General features: G+C 35.0%; 3 protein-coding genes across 4 annotated transcripts in view; 2 read left to right on the top strand and 1 right to left on the bottom strand.

Annotated features, from left to right (window-relative positions):
* Positions 1-24144, top strand: part of ghrh (growth hormone releasing hormone) — a 107699-nt gene that overhangs the window by 25276 nt on the left and 58279 nt on the right.
* LOC147841726 (uncharacterized) lies at positions 15106-20391 on the top strand. The gene is made up of 3 exons (XM_087273592.1): positions 15106-15221; positions 15591-15666; positions 17929-20391. Exons 2-3 carry the CDS (start codon positions 15592-15594, stop codon positions 19816-19818), a joined length of 1965 nt encoding a protein of 654 aa, XP_087129718.1. The 5' UTR covers positions 15106-15221; position 15591; the 3' UTR covers positions 19819-20391.
* Positions 20809-23983, bottom strand: LOC147841725 (uncharacterized). 2 transcript variants are annotated; one of them, XR_015502514.1, is made up of 4 exons: positions 22745-23983; positions 22231-22605; positions 22030-22112; positions 20809-21312 (listed from the first exon to the last, which is right to left on the bottom strand). XR_015502514.1 is itself a non-coding variant. In XM_087273664.1 (3 exons), exons 1-2 carry the CDS (start codon positions 23552-23554, stop codon positions 22270-22272), a joined length of 1146 nt encoding a protein of 381 aa, XP_087129790.1. In that variant the 5' UTR covers positions 23555-23704; the 3' UTR covers positions 20809-22112; positions 22231-22269. The 2 variants fall into 2 exon arrangements, 1 of the variants encoding a protein (XP_087129790.1); XM_087273664.1 differs by having other exon boundaries at positions 20809-22112; positions 22745-23704.

Genomic DNA, 24144 nt, shown 5'->3' with positions numbered 1-24144 from the left:
ACTTTACATTACTAATTGCTTTACAAACAACTGAAATGGTTTATTGTTATTGGCTATCATCATTATCATCATCAAACATTTTTCAGAATGGTAGGTTAATCTTCATAGGTACAGAATAATGCATGTGCTTGGCCATCTTAAAAATCTATGTCTAAGATTCCTTAGGCTGTCACTCTACATGAATCTAAGAATAAATCTTGTGCAACCTTCAGGGTGCTGATTATTTACACTTTAGGTTTTATAGCCATTATAACTTTGATAGTATTTTAGGATTTGAACTTTTTTGGGGGAAGGTTAACAACAATGTGATGTTTTATTATAGACACACATGAGGAAGCTTGACTCAAACTTCTGCAAGCATCTGTGATGTCTGACTGGCAGACAGATGAAGACGATAATTGCCCGTCATACACCAAAAGAAAGAACAGGTTTGTTTGCAATTATTTTAAACGCATACACTGAACATTATGTCATTGATCCATTATAACATACGAGTTTTGCTCTGCACTATACTAAAACGATGTTTTGTTTTGTAAATGTATCTAATCGAGGGACATTAACGAAACAACTATAGTAATTGTGATGAAGAAAAATTATTTGGAAAAAAGAGGCTGGAGAAAAAGCGGATATGAAGATTTCAGAAATTGATGCAGCACCACCACAAGTACCATCACCACCAATGACTATGGCAGAATTCTAAAGAACACCGTCAAGATGCATAGATGCTGTACATTCCAGTACACCTATGATATTTTACAGTCCTTGTTCCAGTGCAGTTGGAGATCAAGACAGAATTTATTGCAACTTGCATGTCTTTGTAAGAATTCAAGACATCACTAAATTTGTCAAGGTTTTATGCAGCTAGAAAGTAAAGATCAACTAGAGAATATCAGCAGTATCAAACCCACTGTTGTATTTACACAAGTTGCATGACAATAAGCTACATGTTGACTTATATTAATTTGTTATTTTTCTTTTTTTTTAGCACAACTGACTGAAGTTTTAAAATCATATGACGTCATAAAGCAGCAACTGGGCCTGATTCTCAAAAATCAGCAAAACCAAAACAAACGTGATGAAATTCCAGATGTAAACACATTTAACCTTCCTTTGTCCAATTTGATATGGAAAAGCTTGAAAATCCATTAAAGGAGCAGCCCGAACAAATGAAGAAACTGGTAAGTTCAAGCTCTTGCTCATTTTAAAGTGTTTTAAGTTTATTTATTTATTATTTTATTTTTATTTATTTATTTTTTTGCTTTGTAGGTAGCCTAAATCATTGGTGTTTTCCTCTAAGGAAGCAATTCGGCGTATCCTGGGAAAGCTTTTGGCTAACTCCTTGGCTATACAAATTAACTGGAGCGGGGCAAACCAAAAAGTGGCCTTTTGTGCACTTCCCCACTACTGTCATAGTCAGTAGTTCTTTTTACAACTTTGACTTGTATATTTTACGGATTGTCAGGTATTTGTAAGATTTTGCTTGCTATATCTTAAATTGATTTCTATATTCAGGTGTATATAAAATTTAGCTGTTTTAAGATGTGTCTTGTGCAATTTTTTTATTTAAGTCTATTGGGAAAAAAAGGTTGCTTTAAAAAACTTTTGTGTATGTGGAAAATTTCAGATTTTTTCTTTAAATCTTCATGTGTGTCTTTATTGTGTAGTTTTATTGTTATTTTTATATTGATGTTCTTGTGCACTACAAAATAATTTAATCAATTATAGTATTATTTGTTTCGTGCAATCAATAAAAGTTTATTATTGTTTATTTTGTCTTTTGTTTGATTAATTTTGTTATCGGATATATATGCTGTTTGCATTTGCATTGCATTGCATTCAAAGGTTAAACGCAGTTCCTACACTTTGTGTTTACAGTATAGCCTGTGTTTGCTGTTATATATATACATATATATATATATATATATATATATATATATATATATATATATATATATATATATATAAATACAAATGGTTGTAATACCATGTATCAAGTACTAATATAATACCAAAAGGTTTTATTACAAGGTATATTAAGACTGAGTCGCGCCAGCTCCGGGCCGCAGCACATATTACTCGCGGGCCGATTCTGGCTCTGATGGTGAGAATTTAGCCGGAACTGGCCTAAGTGTATTTTGCTACCTGGGTATGGTCGCCTAAACATTCTGAGAAAGTTATGAATGTTCTGTAAATGTCCCCCAAATAACATTCCCCCACACCTTTAAAAAAACTTAACATCGTGACCTTTTCAGAACGTTCTGGGAATGTTACTAAACAACGTCCTTAACACCGACGGGGACGTTATGAGAATGTTCTGAGAACGTCACAATTTCTAACAAAGTATGGTCCCCTAAACATTCTGAGAACATTGTAGATGTTCTGTAAAGGTCCTCCAAATAATGTTCTCCACACCTTTAAACAATTCAACATCGTGACCATCTCAGAACGTCCTCAGAACACCGACAGAGACGTTATGGGAATGTCAAATTTCTTGATAACTCACTTAAGGGGTTTTGTATACAAATTGACATCATAGTTCCTCTATTCATGCGAATCACATATTAAGCATGTCAAATGCTCGAAACACTCAAGCCGTGCTGTGTGTGTGCTCATTCATACAAAGAGCACCGCAGGATGTCTGATCCCATCTTTGTATTGACTAAACAGGAAAATCACTCGCGGTTGATGCATCATTTGTATACTACTTCATTTGTGAGTAGAAGAAAGTAAAAGATTAATGAGGGACAAAGGAAAAGGCTTCTTACCATAAGCCTCCATGTAGTGAACAATCTAAATATTAAAGTATTCATCTTTGAGGTAAATTTGTACAGAATATATATGTTAGAAAAGATATCAGATTCAATTTCAGGCAACAGTTTTATTTATAAGGGGAAGAAATGAGCAGTGCGAGTAGTAACCGGATAGTCCAGCAGATGGCAGTGGTGAGCAGCGGGTCATTCAGACCAGTGAGAATCAATCAGACGAGGGCGAAGAAGACGGCTGCCGGTGGGTGTTTGGCTTCGTTCACACTGCGAGGCTTAGTGCTCAAATCTGATTTATTCCCAGATCAGATTTTTTTTGCAGAGCTGTTCACTAGGGTTGCTACCTGTCCCTTGAAATACGTAATCTTTCCAAATTTGAGAAAGAAATTGCATGTAGCGTTTTGAATCAATAGAGGATGGGTATTGTCCCGTATTTTAAAATTATTTTTACAATCTTTTTTCATGCAACTCAACCCACACGCATTAAATGCAGATGCCTTATTTCCTACTTTAGATTGGGTAATACTTGATGTCATCATTAGTTTGATTGGTCTTTGTCCAGTGAGGAGGGCGTGTCTATTAAGCAGAGTCTGTCAAGTCTTGACAGAGAGTAATGGCAGATGCTTCTCCAGGTAACCCCCCACGTCTGAAAGTTTCAGAGTTTAAACACAAGCGGCTACAAAAGTACTGCAGAGAAGGGGAGGAAACTAATACCTGGCTGCAGTGTTAGAAATTGTTATCAAGCCAACTGCACGATTTGTCGGAGAGCGTTCTTTGTGGCTCATGCGGCTCTGTCGTGCGACAACATGCTTCTGGAAAGCCGCATTCCCGCAATGACAGAGCTCACAAAAATCAAAGCACAAACAGTTCTTCGTACTCCAAGTCTTTCCCGAAGCAGACATGGTAATGACAGTGACCCAGTCTGACGCTGTGAAAATCTAGCTCTGTGTCTGATTCGTTTTTTTTTTTTTTGTAATTTTCTGTTATTTTATGTGAAATAAAGAACAGTCTGAAAATAAAAATATATATACGTATATAATATTAACTGAGTAAAACCCAGTCAACAACTAAAATTACAGTGAAATGAATGACTACAGTCAAACTTTATCTCAAAATTAGATTTAGCCTGTTTTTCACACACTGGTTCACAAATTTAAATTAGTAAAAATTCTGTAAATACAATGCAAGTGGATCACATTCCAATGCAATATTATGATTTGTTTTGTTAAGGTTAAGTCAGGCACATATGCATTAATTTATTACATGAAACATTACATTTAATACATTAAAACAACATAATGCCCATGTAAAGAAAATAAACTAATAAATTGCAACTTTCTATATTTTTAAATTAAAAATAGGCATTTGAAAACTTTACTAGCTAATGTTTGTAGCTAGTTTATAGGCCTATGTGCTGTTCCCACGTTTAGATAGGTGTTACTGCAAATTTCGACAACTATTTTAGCCAAAATCTGTTATCAATTCCACCCTTTAAAATTAGGTTCATATATTCTCCTCTCCTCTAGGTTACAGCAGCTGAGTTAACTCAGGTGTACCACACTGTTAAACATAACATCAGCTATATATCAGTGCTGCATAGTTGTTAAAGAAAAAGACTGACTGCATCTGTTTACACAGATTTCAACAAAAGACAGTTTATTTTAATATCTAAGTGTTCATACTTTCCTGAAAACATATTTTAAGTTGTGACTTACCACCACTGACAGGCCCGGATTAAGAAATCGGAGGCCCCTGGGAACAATGTCTTGTAGGCCTCCTACCTAGCCGCACCCCAATAGTTCAATAAAAAAATAAGATTAATATAATATTTGTTAAATAAAATTAATCTATAATGTAGAGCTGCACAATTCTGGCTAAAATGAGAATCATGATTTTTTTGCTTAAAGATCACAATTTTCTCACGATTTTGTATATGTAAAATAAAGGTATGGTAAAAACAAACATATGGCACAACATCGATAATTATATTATGTGTAGGTCTAGTGGTTTCTATAAATAATTCTATTCTACTTATAATAATTATGATGTTGAATTATTATGTTTGAGATACTGTATATGCTTGCAATATGTCATATTAGACTAGGGATGCTCATTTCGGATAATTTTGCCAACCGACAACCGCAGCTCGTTAACGGGTTATTAACGGTTAACTGGTCAGATTAATATTGAATTAGTATTTAATAAAAACATAAAAATAATTCACGTTTCTATTTTGTGACACATTAAATTTAGGTTTATTTTAACATGCAAGCAACCGCATACAGAACAACGGAGCATATTCACGCATCTGCGGGGTTCCAACTGCATAGAAAAAGAATAAACTAAAAAATAAAAAGAATATAATAAATAGGCCTGCTTTTTTCACTTAAAAGACAAATTTAGATTACGAAACGAAAACGCCGACTGAACCTTTTAAGAACCGGAATATGCTGCTTGTCTAGCGTTTTTTTTTTTTTCCGTCAAATACAAATAGCAGGCTATCTCAAATCGATCACTTGATTTGAGATCGCCCATGGAAAATAGACCTAGGCCTATGCATTTAGTTTAAGGATACTCGTTTCGGGTAATTTTCCCAGTGATAACTGCTATTTTCCCCAATATTAACTGATTAATAAATTATCATTTACTGAAAAAAGATTGAAAGAAAAAAGAACTGACGAGTGTTTGACACATTAAATATTGCATTTTTAAAAACATTTATTTAACGTGTGCTAACAGCAAATTACAGAACATATCAACAACAGAAAGAACCTGGATACAAATTTTTCATGCACCAGCAGCGTTTCCAACAGCATAGAAAACAGAATATAGGGCTAAATAAATTAAACAGAATAAACTAAATGGCCTGCAATCCTGCACATAATATTTTTCAATTGATCAAATTAAAAGACTAGATTAGGCTACTAAACGAAACAATACTGGATTATTTTAAAGAACCTAGCCTAGCTATGTTGTTCTTTCCAATTATCGAAAAAAAAAAATTCCCTCCATCAAATAAAAAACAGGCCTACCTCAAACAATAAAGTGTCTAATTTTTATTTTTAAAAAAGTAACATATCTACGTGCTGTGGGGATAATCTGGAGCGCAACCTGTTGACAGTTAATCCTGCGGCAGAAAAGACCCTCTCAGATGGCACAGATGTCCCGGGAATACAGAGATACCGCCTCGCTAGAATGGCGAGTGTCGGGAAGCGTCTTTCATTTGCTTTCCACCAGTCAAGAGGATTCATATCCAAAGAGGGCGGATTGTCTCTCAAATAAATGGCCACCTCTGCTTCTGAAAGTCATTGTCTTCTTGTGGAGTGGCATAATCTTCTCCAAGGAGCAACATCATGGCATTGCTCTGGCTGCATTGTGTGCTGTGGGCACCAGCGGACGCCGCTTTCTCATCGCCTCCCGTGGCCGTTTTTAAAGCAGAGCACATGTTTATAAGTTTCGCCTTCGCGGCTTCTTTTTCAGCTTGCGCAAGGTAACGGAGGTGTTTATGGCTTGGATCCAGCAGAGAGGCAATCAGCACTGGTTTGGCAATGAACTCCTCTGTGTCAACCTTTAACCAAACAATATCCTTATAAACGATGCATAAAAATAATAATAATAATAATAATGATAATAATAATAATGATAATAATAATAAAAATAATAATATCTACCCCCATGCGGTCGCTTAAGGTCTGCCGAACTTTCGCCTTAAACTCTGCCACTCTGATGTCATCCTCCTCAGCCCTCATCAAATGTGTGTTGAGGAGGCTGAAGGTGATGGGGTAAATGTTGGAAATTGACATGTTTTTTTCTGCCGACATTACTGTGGTTGCACATTTTAAAGTTTCCAACATTGGCACAATCTCAGCTATTACAGTAGGTGAGAGTTCAAAGTGACTATTACCGCCACGTCATATACCGCCGCCGTTTGAAATAGGAGCCGCTTTGTTTTTAGTGTATGACCGCAGTTTGTGAATGAGCCGCCAGGGGGCGCAAAGGGACGGGATGCGAACCGACAGAAATAGCCCACACAGCAGCCTTAAATATGCTATTGTGCTTGTAAATGAGATTAAACAATAAGTCAAAGCATTATAATTCCTTTATTAATCATTTAAAATTTGTTAACACGATTTATTGTTATTCTAAACTTTTTAAGTGCAAAGAGGAATCTTTTTGAAAAATAGAATTGAAGAAGTTAAAGACAACTAATATGAAAGCACAAACATTCAGTACAAATATTCTAAGTATGCCTAAATTAAAAAATTAAAGCAGTCTTTTAGCCTAAATGTAAAGAGATTTTCAGTGTTTGCTATTTTGGTAGGACTAACACAAGACCTTTTCATTTATGTTTTAATTTACCTTTTTATTTACATTTTCGTTGTTAATTATATTTTACTATTTAATTTTATGTCACAATTATTGTACATAATAATAAACAAATAATGAAAAATAATAAAAATAGGCCTTGTGGTGAAACACTAAGAAACGGTCAGGCGCATGGTCTAAAGAGCTTAAGTTGAATACTGCTTCATAAAATAATTTTGCCGCAGGACATATCTCGCAGGTTTATTTTTAATAGTTTTCAGTTATTTTTTTGTTTCAAAACAACAATGTTCTCTTTAAAGTTCTCTTTAAAGTATAACTGTTGTTTTGTTTTTTTACTTAATGGCCCAGTATGTTTTGTATTTTAATTTCAATTTCAGTCACCTTCCATATGCATTTGAAATATAATGCGCGCATAACCGCGGAAAGAAAAAAAAACTGTCAAAGGTTAGAGCTAATTCATCAAAAGGTCGCATTCTGCTTTCACTCTCCCCAAAAAATGCTCTGTTTGAACGATTTAATTATTATCATCGTACACACCATATAAATATTTAAACCTTCTCTGGTGTTTATTGTTTTTAGAAAATATCTAAAATCTTTAAAAAAAAAATATCTTGTAAAATGAAAGTTTAATTTGACTTTAACGGTTTCATTTATGTAGGCTACATAGACCTACCTAAACTGTTATAGCTTGCTTTTGCTTGTTTTATATTGGTTTATTTATTTAATGCGGTTTTATCCGATAATGTAATTCTTTAAATTATATTTTAATATGGCTTAGGCAATTTTTTCAAGATTTGACACTTGTTTTGAGTCTACAAAAGGGGACAGGTAATTTGTAAAGATTTATGTCTTTCTGTTGTCTTTAATATGGTGTATAGATTATTATGCGTTATTGAAACATCAAGGGGACGCAACAAAGTCACTTATAAATTAAAATTGTATTATGCAACAGCCTTTAAAACGGAAACATAAGGGCAATTATAAGCAAAAAGACCTCAGCCTATAAGGTTAGATGTTTTCTTTCCTTTATTTATTTATTTATTTATTTATGTATGTATGTGTTTGACGCATGTAACTCGTGTGCGATCGGTGTAATGACGGCAAGCCATCTTTCCCAGACTCGGGGCAAAAAAAAAAAGTGTTATAAAAATAAAGTTGCCGCAGGACATAAACGAAGTCCTGCAAGTTTAGTTTTAATAATTTAGTTCCAGTTCTGTTCAGTTTTTTTCCTCAAAACGTCTGTTCTTCTTTAAAGTAAAATTTTAGTTTTTTGTTGTTGTTTTTTGTACTTGTAATGGCTCAGTATCTCAATATATATATATATATATATATATATATATATTAATAAACTTCACAGCCACAAATATACATAACACAACTTGCGGGTGCAACCAACAAGGGTTGTGCATTTTAGTTTAACTTTTTGAGCGTTATAAGCAGTTCGGTGTTAATTTTTATATCAAGCCGAAACTAAACAGCGCATTCTCTCCGCCTCCTCGTTCATAACCAGCTGGACACACGCTGCTGAAGCAAGCAGGAGAGATAGCCTACTCCGTCATTCATAATCTTAGCTGATGTATCTGAGTCGAAAGAATATATTAAAGAGGAATGTTCTTTTAACAGTCCCGATACGTTTAATCTTTTTATTTTTTTATTACTTTTTTCCTGTCATTTCTCTTCATCAAATTATTTTTAAGCTGCTTGAAACAGAAACTATGTTAAAACAGAAAGCAGAGCCCGTCAATTGAGAGCGATGCATGTCATGTGTTGCATAATTGCCTTTTTTCCTGTGCGTGCGTGATCAATTTCTGATCCTTTTTTGCTCGGGCTCTCACACACAACCTTTATGTCTGCTGTGTCTTTAATATGGTGTGTAGATTATTATGCGTTATTGAAACATCAAGGGGGACGCAGCAAAGTAACTTATAAATTAAAATTGTATTTTTTTATGCAACAGCCTTACATTTAAAACGGAAACATAAGGGCGATTATAAGCAAAAAGACCTCAAGGCTAGATGTTTTCTTTCCCTTTTTTATTTATTTGTTTATGTGTTTGGCGCATGTGTGCGATAGGAAAACTAGTGTAATTACGGCAAGCCATCTTTCCCAGACTCGGGGCAAATTCCGCCTTTCCTTTCACTCCGTCCCGAAGCCCCAGCTGGCCCTCCTGCCATCCACTGCGTAAAACATATGCTGGATAAGTTGACGGTTCATTCCGCTGTGGCGATCACAGACTAATAAAGGGACTAAACCGAAAAGAAAATGAATGAAGAATGAATGAATAAATTAATAATAATAAAATAAAAATAAGGTAATAATCTTTAAACACAAATGCCGCATAAGCGGCCTTTTTATTTTTAGAGATGGTACATTTGAATTGCCTCTTCCCACTTCCCCCACCTCAAAATTGAAAGTTGCTAAGAGAACTATAGCTCATTTACACCTTGATGTCTATAGCCTCAATAGCAAAGAGCACAGCCCATTTACACCTCAACACAGAGCAAGTTTAGCAGAAGAATGTCAAATCAGAATCACGCAGATGAAGCACACCAGCTACTACTTTCATGAAACTATTAAATGTGTATTGTCATAAATTTGCTTATTTGCAGCAGCTTTTTTTTAGCGCAACAGAATTGCGGCGTTGGGAAGCCGTCAATGAATAAAAACAGGGTCAATAGTGTCCACACAGTGAAGATGACGCTCATAATGCAGCACGGCGCCTCAACATTTCTGCTGTCTGTTTAGTTGTTAATATTAAAATGAAAATAGGCAGTTCCTTATATCATGTTTACATTTTATTGTTGAGAAAGTGAAACAACGTAGCCAGGGTGATGTGAATGAAGTTATAAAGTACACTGTTCCCTGTGAAGATTGACGCGTGTCCTCGGTATGTTTTCCATATCAAACTGAGAAGAAGAGCCTTGATCAAACTTGCGAAGTCTGAACTTACTGAAGAGCGGTGTTGACGCGGTATTGTCGCGCGCCTACTGAAGGGCGGGACCGACCGCGTCTCGGGGGCACTTTTGATCATTTTGGAAGGGCACTTTCTATCCAAAGGGCATGTGCACTGCACAGGTTGAGCCCTATGTGTGCACGTGCCTGTCTCGGAGTATTTAGTGCACTATTTAGTTAGGATATGCAGCTCCGTCTGCTGAGGGCACAGCCGCTTCCCCACCGGCAGCCATGTCCGCTGCCCTCTTCTAACATGTTAGAAAATACTGCAAATCAAGCTGTTGGTATCTCCCCGTGGTTGAAATTGTTTGTTATTCGAAAAAAAAAAAGAATAAATATCCGTGCGCAAGCTTTCTAGATTTATTTTAGGCCTATATTCAGCTGTTTTAATCTTGCAATTCTGATAACTTTTAGAGATAATGTCTGTTTTTATCAACTTGTCTGTCATTTATTTCTCATTTGCTACTTATTTTATTAATTTGTTGATGTTAATATACTACATAGTCTTGTATATGCATATCTAAAATCCTTTGGCATTCAAATTTGCTTTGAACTTGAAAGAGAGAAAGAATCTGATTTTACCCGTCAGAGCACATTGCATATGCCTTTTTTAAATAACATTTATTTAACAAATATTTTAGCACATCGAAAGTAATTAAATTACCTGTCTTTTGATTAAAACCTTTATGCAAAAAGATCAGAAAAAAAAGGCAATATATGCGCCATGACATCGCTCTCATGCCACGATTTGAGGATAAATTCGCTTTTAGGCGCTGCTTTGAATAAAATAAAACTATTAAAAAGCACATTAAAGACACTCATAAAATAAAACATTAATAAAGGAGTATCTTATGAAAAAACACCAATTGACGGGCTCTGCTTTCGGTTTTAAAAGAATCAAGCAGCTTTAAAAATATAATTTGCTGAAGAGAAATGACATGGAAAAAAAGATTAAACATATCGGCACTGTAAAAAGAACATTCCTCTTTGATATATTCTTTCGACTCCGACACATCAGCTAAGATTATGAACGTCGGAGTGTCTCTCCTGCTTCAGTAGCGTGTCCCGCTGGTTATAAAGGAGGAGGCGGAGAGAATGCGCTGCTTAGTTTCGGCTCGATATATTTAATTAAAAACTAACACCGAGCTGCTTATAACGCGCAAAAAAGTTAAACTAAAATGCACAACTCTTGTTGGTTGCACCTGCGGGATGCACAATGAACCTAACGCGCCATTATTTTAATTCTATATTCGTGAAGAATGAGCCAACCGCATATGCTAAGTCAGTCCTGTTGGTCGGGACTCTCTGCTTTATAACTTATTAGTTTATTACAATAATCACACTTAGCTTTGCCATCGTTCTTCACCACATATAGCCACTCAACACATCTTGCGGTCCATCTTTAATGTTTAGATTATTGAAGGTGCTATTGATGTTTTGAGAAAAAAAAATTGATAGTACTGAAACTAAATTATTAAAAATAAACTTGCGGGACTTCGTTTATGTCCTGCGGCAACATTATTTTTATTACACTTTAAGTGATCTGCTTGAGGTAGGTCACGTTTATCAATGGTAAGTTTTAGCCTAAGTTTACATCAATAACATAATGTGCATTGTCCTTTACCATACAAAAAAAGTAAAAAAAAAAACAATTATTTATATAGCATTTATTTTTAAATGCATTAAAAAACAAGCGCATATCTAAGCCTTGAGTTTGTTCACACTCTGCCTGACTCTGTATTAACATAAATGCTGTATTTTAATATAGCTAATTTTGATTAGCTTTAACTGACAGCCTTTTCTTCTTTTTCCGCGGTTATGCGCATTATATTTCACACGCATATGCAAGGTGACTGAATATGAAATTAAAATACAAAACTTACTGAGCCATTAAGTAAAAAAACAAAACAAAACAACAGTTATACTTTAAAGCAGAACATTGACGTTTTGAAACAAAAAAAAAACGGAACTGAAACTAAATTATTAAAAATAAACCTGCCAGACTTAATTTATGTCCTATTTTCATTTTTTATTTATTTTTATTATTCGTTTATTATTATGTACTATAATTGAAACATAAAATGAGATAGTAAAATATAATTAACAACGAAAATGTAAATAAAAACGTAAATTAAAAACATAAATGAAAATATCTTGTCTTAGTCCTATCAAAATAGCAAACTACATCTCTCTATATTTAGACTAAAAGACTGCTTTATTTATTTATTTATTTATTTATTTATTTATTTATTTATTTAAGACTACTTATTTGTACTGAATATGCTTTCACTTTAGTTGTCTTTCATTTCTTCAATTCTATTTTCCAAAACGAATCCTCTTTGCACTTAAAAAGTTTACAATAAACAGGTAAACAAATTTTAAATGTAAGTTGAGGTGATCGCAAGTTCACAACTGTGAGGTGATGTGCTCTACCGGCAGGATAATATATATTATTTTGCTGTTTTTTATATGCGTACGTTTAAGATTTGAGATAATAACATTGCCATGATAGTCAAAGAAATCAAAACATTATTTTCACCCCAACGCAATTTAATCGGGCACTGAAGGCTAATAACTTAATTCTTATATTTGCTTTTTGACTTCTCACCATGTATCTTTTCTACAGCATAGTATAGTGTAAGAACATGTCTATTACCAGAAAAACTAAATTGAAATTATATTTTAATTGAACACATCACATCACATACAGTAAGCTACGCCTACAGAACAGTCTGTTTAGCATTGTGAAAAGGCAAAGCTGAATATCTGTGGTTAAAGTGCCACCCAGCGGTCAAATGCTGCTGGCGCATCAAGTACCGCTGTCGCCGCGGTATGAATGGCGGCACAAGGAACACATTGAAGTAGTAACATCTGTATATGCCAGTGTTCGTCTCGCATCTCGAGGGTTCTGGCATCTTGCATTTTTGTTATCGTTCTGTCAGACAGAACCGCTGTAATAGCCCACCTTTGTTCAAGAAGCCTCCTGAACATGTCAAACACCGAGTTCCATCGTGTCTTACATGATGTTCGTCAGTCTCCTGTTTTGCTTCCAATGCTTTGGATGCGGGTGTGCTGTGGTTGAAATGTCTGACAAGCCGCCCAGCTGCAACAATGACGCGATGCACGAACACGTTGAATCCATCATTTACAGCGAGCTGCAGTGTATGCGCAAAACAGGGAACTGAGTCCCAGTTAACTCGCCCTGGAGACTTTGCCGCCACGATGTTCCGTGCATTGTCATGGACACATGCAGACACTTTACCATCTAGACCCCAGGTCTCCACTGTATCCACTAATTTAGCTGTCAGGTTCTCAGCCGTGTGTCTGTTTGCCATACTCTGTGTTATTAGAAGAGCTGATTTAACTTGCCAGTTCTCATCGATGTAGTGACAAGTTACTGTTATATAACTTTCAGTAGTGAGGGCTGTCCAGCAGTCAGTCGTGAGGGCCACAAACTTTGTGCGACTGAGTTGTGTTTTGAGCGATATTTTTCTCTCCTCAAAACAGGTCTTGATTCTACGGGTAATAGTAGCTCGCGAAGGAATATCGTAATTCTGTTCAATAAATGTCAGCAGCTCTTGAAAACCTTCACCACATACGACACTGATAGGCAAAATGTCTTTAACTACCATTAAACATATTCTCTGAGTTTTCTCTTCAGATCGCCGTGCATCGCATCTTCTCCCTGATAACATGGAGGGCAGCATTTGTTGTCCTTCATCACAGAATGCATGTGGATGTTTGCTTCGCAGGTGATATTGCATTTTACTTGTACTACTGCTGTATTTTAATACCGCGTTGCATATTTTGCAAGTTACTTCGTCTGCCTTTCTGTCAAAATGGTCCTAAACGGTACTTCTTTTTGCTCTCTTCATTTTGCTTCTGTCAAAACACGCGACCTCTGTAATCACGTGCGATTGCACGTGTTAAGGACCGTGAGTTCTTAACAAATATGTGTCGCATATTTATTTATTATTTTAAAATGTATAAGGATATAACAAAACTACTAATAATATTAATGTTATTATTAAATGACAATATAATAATGAAAATATTAATAATCATAATAATAATAATTTTAAACCGTTTAACTGATAACATTAATCGGTCAAAAGTGCACCCTTTCGGTTAACGGTTAAATGGTCAATGTGAGCATCCCTATATTAGACAAATTTATTCAGTGGTAAAATCAGACATTTGCAATTATCAGATTATATTCAACAATATATAGGCTAGAGTAGTTATACTGACATTGTAAACATTAATTTTCATGCACAACTGTGGGTTTGCTATGAAATAAAAAAAAGAAAACATATCAAATGCTTGCCGTAATCGTAACTCTAAAATGCGATATGATCATTTAAATGAAGCGCACACTTTCTGTTTAATTTTGACTGCTAAGTGCGTGTTCATACTTCGCGCGCGGCTCCCAAACGTAGACGCGCACGTGTGTATCATTAAGTAGAGCGCGCACGCCCTCTCTGTGATAACAGCTCACGGTCAGCCTGGCCGCGAAAACATCATTATATGAAGACAAAATTAGATTTTTAGGTGAATTATACCTTTTAAATACATTATGTGACTCATTCAACATCATTTGGACGTGTCAATGTCACTGAGCAACGTATGTGAAACAATGGAAAGACTCGTGCAGCCGTCTATGGAAGCCCGTTCCCGCCACTGAATGATAAAAAAATTAAGAATTTATATAAAAAAAATATATATAATACTATTTTTAAAAAAATTATAAAGTCAGAATTCTGAGTTATTAAGTCACAATTCCGAGTTATTAAGTCAGAATTCCGAGTTATTAAGTCAGAATTCTGAGTTACAAAGTCGCAATTCCGAGTTATTTAGTCAGAATTCTGAGTTACAAAGTCGCAATTCCGAGTTATTTAGTCAGAATTCCGAGTTATTAAGTCAGAATTCTGAGTTATAAAGTCGCAATTCCGAGTTATAAAGTCAGAATTCTGAGTTATAAAGTCGCAATTCCGAGTTATAAAGTCAGAATTCTGAGTTATAAAGTCAGAATTCTGAGTTATGAAGTCCCAATTATGAGTTATTCAGTCGCAATTCTGAGTTATAAAAAAATCTTTTGAATTTCGACAATTTCTCACGACATTTCATATTACGTTACGAGAGTTCCTGTCGCCAGCAGCTGAACGTTTCTGCGACGCCAAGGTATGGTCATATTTACTATTTGGCATGATAATTATTTACGATATGAAGTGTTACAGTAAATGCCGTGTTATAATAGAAGCCTTTGGCGAGTGTAAAATCCGAAAGTTTTGCGTGTGTGGTATCATAGCCTACAGGCTCATGCGGTTTCCTCGAATAGTAGTCGTGTTGCTTTTATGGACAATTCAGTAGGCTAGTTTACATTGCACCAAAAGGGAGTAAAATTAGGTTTGGATTCAAAGCTTGCTTTGTTATGTACAGTATACTAACCACAAAAGTACATGGATTTTGTTTTCTGGCTTATATACTCGGTCTAGGCTTTATATTGGCCTCTAGCCTCACTATGTTTTCCTTTTAAAACTATCATTGTAGGATGGACGAATTAATAATTTTACTAAGGGAGAGAAACATCCCTGAAACAACTATCAAACGACTGGAGGAAGACAAGGTAATACCTAAACAATTTACCACACACTTTTAAAGTCATAATTTGGAAGAAGTGGACATTTTAATGCATGTTTAATTTTAGTCACTTGCAGTTTTATTTCTTAAAGTAGTTATATACTGTTTATTTTACAATAAATAACTTAACTTAAGCTGAACACTTTGGCAAAGCTCCAGTGTTTACCTAAACACTTTCAATTATACTTCAGTTTAGTGACTGAATCTTAATATTAACCAGTTGCTTGTTGACATGCATAATACTAGCAGACTGCTTATTGGTACTTAAAAAACATATATTAATGCCATATTTTGAATGACCATATTTTACATTCTTTTTTAAACCATTCATAGTTACTAAGAGGCATACTCAAAGAAAACAGTACTACACCATTGGGGAATATTACAGAAATTTAATACATTTATTGAAAAACAAAGTACCAAAATGTATGTAATGGCAGAAATATGAAATGAAATATGAAAATAAAAATAAATAAAATAACATGAACTTGTCATTTATAACCAGTAGATGGTAGCAGAGGTTAACTCATTTAGCTCAGTTACTGTATCGACTCCTTAGATGTTTCAATGTCTTTCTTTTGGATTTCTTATGAAAACATTAAATATAGCAAGTTTACTGTATTATAAGGAAGTACAAAGTACAAGAAGTCAGAGTGCCATTTAAATATAAATAGTGAACCCATACACCAACAATCTTTAAGGGTAATTTACTTAAATACTTTAGTATTAAATTTACTTTATTCAGCCAACTCAGATTTGTTATTATTTAGTTTTGGTACTCTAAATTTAGTTTGATTTACTTTATGCACAACTCTGAAACTGCATAGGTGGATTACACATAAACACACGCACGCACGCACACACACACACACACACACACACACACATATATATATATATATATATATATATATATATATATTAGGGTTGTAACAATATACCGGTATGACGGTTTACCACGATTTGAACGTGCACGATTATCATACCATGAATAATTGCATATCAACGGTTTTAACCCTTAAAGACCGAGACAGCCGCCCGCGGCTAAAAATAAGTATTGCTCTTAAATGTTTAATAACTTTTGATCCGCTGATCCGATTCATACAATTCAAAGATTGGCATAAAGAAGAGAATCTCAGCTTTCCAGTGCTGTATCACATAACATTCGCGGACTTTCAGAGGCTCCGGAATCAGTGCGGTTACGTCATCAAAATTTGACAACGCTGATTTGACAAAGAAACGCTCGTCACTGTGTCTCCGGACAAATCAGACACGATACATTGATGCATTGTCCCTCCTCCATGCCCAGATTGGTTCAAACTCGCTATATCACAACCAATAAGCATAGGTTTCGCTTTTGTTTGTGGACCAAGCTTTTTGAACAACACGGAATGAGAGAAAGGCATACATTTATGCGCGGCTAAAAAAAACGCAAAAAAAAAAAAGTTTTGCATGAAATAATTCTCATACTAAGTACTTTTGCATGCACAGCAGCACAGAAACATGACAAAACAGTGACACAGCAAAGACGAACTGCTGCTCCTGCTGTTTTCAAAAGACGCAAATGAAGGTGCAGCTGTTTGTCTGCATTGCAGACAACCAAATCCAAATCCATATCCACAGACAACCATATCCATGCTGGCACATAAAACCTAAGGATGTTCCATATTGAATCTAGTTTCGTTATGTAACTATTTATAGTATAGTAAATATTTATATCTATTTTTTACTGAGGATTTGCACCATGTTTATTTGGACTTTATTTGGACTTTGACACATTATTTATTATTTTCTTATTTTTATTTGTTCATTGTAAGTGGTGTTGTTTATAGTAACTAAAAATATATTATTTGGAAAAAGTCAAATTTGCTTCACTGTTCTATTATTTTGTAACATTTGTAACATACCGTATACCGCGAAACCGTCAAACCGTGGTATTGTTTTAGACGATTATCATACCGTGAAAAATTCATACCGTTACAACCCTAATATATATATATATATATATATATATATATATATATATATATATATATATATATATATATATATATATATATCTAAAAACATACATACATACATACAGTACATACATATATGTATAGATATATATATATATATATATCTATATATATATATATATATATCTATATATATATATATATATATATATATATATATATATATATACGCGTGAGTGTGTGTGTGTGTCTGTATTTATTTATGTAAGTATTTATTTATTTTGCAGATTGATGTCAGTGTCCTACTGTTAATGACTGATGATCAGATGAGAAGCTATTTTCCTTCATATGGAGACAGACTGGCCGTGATGGGATTTTGTAGGAGGCAAGAAAGAGAACCAACTTGCAGGAAGTCAAAGCTGTTTGAGCGCCTCAAATCAAAACTGACCAAAAGACAAAAACCTGACAATTCACAAACAGAAACCCAAAATACTACAAAAAAACATTCTCAGCGTACTGTAAGAAAAATTGAAATGGGGTGGATGCACCATGATGGTCAGGGCTTTGTTCAAATGAGAGCAAAAAAAGGAGGGGGAACAAGGAAGTTGAGTGTTCCAAAAGAATGGAAAAGGGAAGAGCTGATTGAGGAGGCAATTCGTCTGTTTTTTCCAAATGGAAAAAATTCTCATGGGAGTATTTCTGAGTTTAAATTGGATCTAACAAATTATCAGGAAGTGTCACTAGATGCAGAATCTACAGTGGGGGAAATGTATAATGCATCCAAACTCACAATGATGAGGTTCTACTTGACAACAAAAAAGGTGGAGAGGGAAGTGGAAACAGAAAGTGAAGAGGAAATGTCAGATCAAATGGAGAACTTTCACAGTAATAACCAGGATCAAAGCCTTCCCTCTACTTCCAGTGGGATGAATGACTTCTTTCCTTCAGAGATGGATGTAATTTATGTAGATAGTCCGGTTAATGACACTGCATCTCCCTTTCATTCCACAGAGGATCATATTGCAGATGATGACCTGAATGTATCTTTTCAAAGTTCTTTAGTGACCTTGCCAGATTACTTAGATTCAAGCAATGTAGTAACAGTACTCACTGGTGACATCATTGGAATAGATGAACAAAACTTAGATGACACTTTGCCGCTGAGCCCAGAACCCATTGCTCCACAGAAAAAAATCCTTGTTGTTCATCGTGGACAAATATTTTCAGAGCTCATTGCCCATTTCTGTGATGAAACCCTTATTCATACACAGAGTGAAGTAGAAGTGAAGCTGCTGCTCCCAAATGGACAGTTTGAGATGGGTCATGATGTTGGTGGAGTGTTTAGGGATTGCCTATCAGAGTTCTGGCAGGAATTTTATGATCAGTGCACATTGGGGAACAATTTTAAAGTTCCCTTTCTTCGACATGACTTTGGCAAAGAAAAGTGGGAAAGTGTGGCCCGAATAATTTTGTTCGGCTGGAAGAAAGAGAAATATCTCCCAATAAAACTTGCACCTGTCATCCTCCAGCAAGCAATACAGGGATCTGTGAAAAGTGATCTGATTGAGAACTTTTTGAAGTATGTCTCAGAAAACGAGTGTGCTTTGTTAGAAAGCTGCAGAAAAGACTTCTGTAGTGCAGACCAGGAGGAATTGCTTGAGACCTTAGACAACTACAGTTGTCGAAGAATTCCAACAAATGAAAACTTCAAGCAAATTTTGGAAGAACTGGCTCACAAAACTCTCATTCAAGAGCCTGCTTATGTTCTTGAACAGTGGGCATGCATACTTGGACCTCTGAGGAAGGACCTTGAGGAAATTGAAGATGTGTACTGTGCATTACAACCAACAGTGAGGAAAATTGTGCAATCTCTCAAATTTCCTGAAACAATGAATGTACAGCAAAAGGACATTTCAAAGCACTTGACAACTTACTTGAGGGAGTGTGATGCAAAACGGCAGTCTCTGTTTCTTCGATTCTGTACTGGATCAGATTTGTTTATAGGCAAAGCTATAACAGTTGATTTCACAGACCTTAAAGGGTTTGAGAGAAGACCAGTGGCGCACACATGTGGCTGTTTTCTGAGGCTTTCAGTGCACTATGACAACTACCCTGATTTCAGATCTGAAATGAACAAAGTCCTTGAAAGCAACATCTGGGTCATGGACATAGTTTAGTGGATTTAGTCGGAACTGAGTTGTGGCCAGCTCCTATGCAAGCTATTGTTTTCTGTCATTCTTATTACACTTCATACAGTTAATTCACACTGTATACAGAAAGTAAATCATTCCCTTTAATTTTGCACTTACATATTGCTGGTTACATTGAATGCAGACCAACCTTTATTATTTTTGATGATTGAGTTTTTTTTTTTTTTGATGATTGAGATTTGATTAAAAAAAAATAGGTGCAACCAAATGTTTGAGTTAAATCATTAAATTGTTAATTTCAACTGTTCAGTCAAATAGGCTTGGAACTGTCCAAATGTTTTAATGGTTCCTTTTTCATACATGTACACGCTCTACCATTATTTGACAAGTTCAAGGAGTGAGGAAATTGACAAGTTCATTTTTGGGTGAACTATCCTTTTAAGTTTGTGTTTCTATACAGTTGGGTGTTGCATTATTGCAACAATACATAACAATTTTATAACATTGTTTTATTGAAATAGTTTTAATGTGGTTTGTTTTATTTTTTCTTGTACCACATTGTAATGTTAAGTACTCATACATTAAACAACACAACCTCCATATATTGTGCCATGTTTTTTTGAGAATTCAAGATGGAGTGAGTAGGCTACTACACTGAAAAAAAAAATGATTTATTGGATTTACAAAAAGTGGTTGCAAACAAATTGTTTAGGCTGAATTTAAACAAACAAATTAAGTAGAACATAACTAAATTTACTTTTTTGTTTATATTCAGCCCATATAAATTTTTGCATTTCAGCATTGCATTTTTTATTGGCCAATAAATAAATTGCTCATCAAAGTCTGCTTTAATTAAAAAAAAACTTTGAACTTTTAAAATCAATTTCACTTAAAGCTCTGTAGTGGTGCACAAAACCTGACAGCCAGTGTACCATGTTAAAATGATTACAGGTTCGTTAAGCATGTATAGGAAAAACATTGGGAATACTGTTCGAGCATTTGTTTGAAACAAAAATGTACTACTACAAAGTTGAATATTTAATAATAAAAATACTATTACAAATTCAGTTCTTTATTTCAGGTATAACACAAAATACAGACAGTTTACCATTTAAACCCTTTAGTTTATGTTTTAAATATACATCCCCTTTATATTCCTAAGGTGAAACAAATGAAAATTCTATACATTTTGAAAAATTTCAGTACTATTGCTTTACAGTTTAAACAAAATTATTTTACTTTTGAGTAACAAAATACTTCTAAAACTCACTTCCTCTGTTTCTATTGCATTCAGGTTAGGTCTAAAAGTATTAATAGAGCACCACAAAAGTGTTTGAAATCATGCAAAAATGTGCATTACTGTAGTTGGGAAAGATGTCATTTAAAAAAGTAGTCATAAAAAAGTTTTTTTTTGTGTGTGAAGTGCATCTTGATGCACTTTTATTATCTCATCTACCTAAGTTTGCTGGCCTTCTTTTGCACATGAGGATGGGATGGTCTGGAACAAATTATTCATTCCTTCTGAAAACACAAAGCAACATCACTGTGATTGTGTGTCATCATAAAGAATTATATTAGAGGTTATTTACTGTACTTTGAGCACTGTGTCTGACAGACAAGGGATCCTGAAGCGTGTATGAAAATGATGGGATGTAAACAGTTGTTCCATTATAGTATGTAGAGTAAAGGTACATTAATCCCATAACCCTAGAAGATAGGGCTGTTACTAATCAAATACAATCAGCATCAATAAAATACATCCTTCGATTGCCACAGTGGCACAGAAGATACATCAGATGTGTCATTCATTCATTAGTAACGAAGAATTCATGTTTTAAAATTATTCTTTGTTTGCTGTGAGCATTTTGCATGCTGTTTATGTGCCCCAGTACATAAAAAAGCAATGTTATTTGACATGTCTGTTAAATGCAGCTAAGTTGTAACACAACTGTGATGCAGAAAAAAATACAATTCCAGTTGTATCAATAATGGCATTGTGTTAATGTTTTGTTTATAGAATTTTTTTCATATAAAAATATGACATGTCAGTGGCAATCCCAATTTAAATATTATGCCCTTAAATTATACACTATGGCATTTAGACAACTGGCTTGTTATCAGTTTCATAATTAAAGATGTAATGACTTTTTGAGTCTGGGGCATAATGGTAACAAAATTCATTAACATATTCATGTTTAAAGCCAAATAATAATAAAGTGAAATATAAATCCTGCTCACCTGTTATCTTGATAGACAGACACAGCACAGTGAAAGTAAAGTGGGAATTGCAGAGATTTTAACCTCAGAGAGTTCTTTTGAGACTTGCATGAAAAAAGCACAATAGAAGTGTTTCAAATAATGCTCACAGATAATATTGTGTGTGTGTGTGTGTGTGTGTATGTGTGTGTGTGTATGTGTGTGTGTGTACAATACCTTTACCTTCTAGTGAAAGTTGTAGATAAGATCTCAATGGTGCATCTAGTCATCCAAGTCCAGTCCTTCAAGGATTAGTTCACGAAGCTTAAGGTAAAGGTCTGTAATTTCATAAACATCATCTGACAATGCAAGGTTATGTTCATCCATCAGTTCTACGCACAGTTGAAAGACATCCTCATCACAAGGGTAGTCTTTAACTAAACACTCCTCTTTGCAAATACTCAGCTTTGTTTGTTCAATTGGATGCAAGAAATTCTGCACTCCATATAAGCTGGGAACAGCAAACATTATTGAAGGTCGACCACTGGGAGCACGTGGATTGTGAGTTGGCCGTATCCTGTGGCAATTCCAGGCACTGACTATTTCATCAAGCTCTTCCTTTATAAAATAAAAGCAACAAAATTAAATTAATAAACACACTGTAAACTGCATATTGTAGGCTATGTAAATATTAAGTTAATCTTTAACGGCAATATTGTTTTTATGATTAAATAAACTATAGTAAACCAAATGTTACCTGTATAGAATGCTGGAAACAAAACTGGATGAGAGATTTATCAATGAAACTATCAACAAAGTGCCCATCTTCTTTTAGCTGTTCAAAATGATCCATCCAAAATTGTATGCACTGACTTCTCAAAGTGGACCACCATCGTTCAATTCTCTGGTTCCCCGTGCTTGGACCAAGCGTGACAGATTCGGCACTAGCAGTGCCTCTGAAGAATGTCTGCATATCTGCTAAATGCGTATTTTCAGTTCCATGGTCAATGCGAATTCTATGTGGAAATCCGTTATTCTCAGCAACAGCTTGTATGAAATAACCCGCAATTACTCGTGGGTCATTGTTCGTTTTGTATGCTTCAAGCCAGATCATTTTTCTGGAAAACCCATCAATGCATCCGTTTATGCATATTCCGTAAGGTTTCAACTTGTCGTACCCGTCAATATGCCAAACATAGTTTGGTCCGCGGCTGTTATACATGCGTCGCCGCAGACGACCGCGAGCGCGCAGGTCAACTCCCTGTCCATCTAACAGCCGCATCAACTGACGGACAGTTTCTCTGTCTGTAATAATGCCAGAAAGCCAACATTTCTGGTGCATCCAACGATATCCATGTTGTCGTCCCGATGTCTGTAGCTGTTGGTGTATAAAACGTGCCACGTCGGCCTCGTCTGTTTTATTGCGTCTCCGCCACAACTGATTCATACATAACGTTCTCTCAAGAGTCCGCAAACTAAACTTTATGTTGTGTGATTCCTCCAATAAAATTAAGATTTCTCTATTAGTAAAACCGCACCAAAAATAATCCTCTATAATCTTTTCCATTTAGGCTATAGCCTTCATAAGAAGGTCCAGCGATGTAACCTACTTCCATGCCATACAGATAAGACTCAGATAAGCCTTTTTTCTCTGAATTGCGAGATATAAACTCAGAATTCTGACATAATAACTCAGAATTGCGACTTAATAACTCAGAATTACGATTTTATAACTCAGAATTCTGACTTAATAACTCGGAATTGCGACTTAATTACTCAGAATTGCGACTTAATAACTCAGAATTACGACTTTATAACTCGGAATTCTGACTTTATAACTCGGAATTACGACTTTGTAACTCCGAATTCTGACTTAATAACTCGGAATTGCGACTTTATAACTCAGAATTTTGACTTTATAACTCGGAATTGCGACTTAATAACTCAGAATTCTGACTTTATAACTCGGAATTCTGACTTTATAACTCGGAATTGCGACTTTATAACTCAGAATTCTGACTTTATAACTCGGAATTCTGACTTATTAACTCAGAATTCTGACTTTTAAATTTTCTTTATATTATCATTAATTTTTTTTTTATTATTAATTCTTTTTCTTTTTTTTATTCAGTGGCGGGAACGGGCTTCCATAGCCGT

This window comes from Danio rerio, chromosome 11 (genome assembly GCF_052040795.2).
Source record: "Danio rerio strain M-AB ecotype USA chromosome 11, GRCz13ab, whole genome shotgun sequence".
Lineage (NCBI taxonomy): Eukaryota > Metazoa > Chordata > Actinopteri > Cypriniformes > Danionidae > Danio > Danio rerio.
Note: the sequence above shows the minus strand (reverse complement) of the source record. Positions and strands in the feature narration are given on the sequence as shown.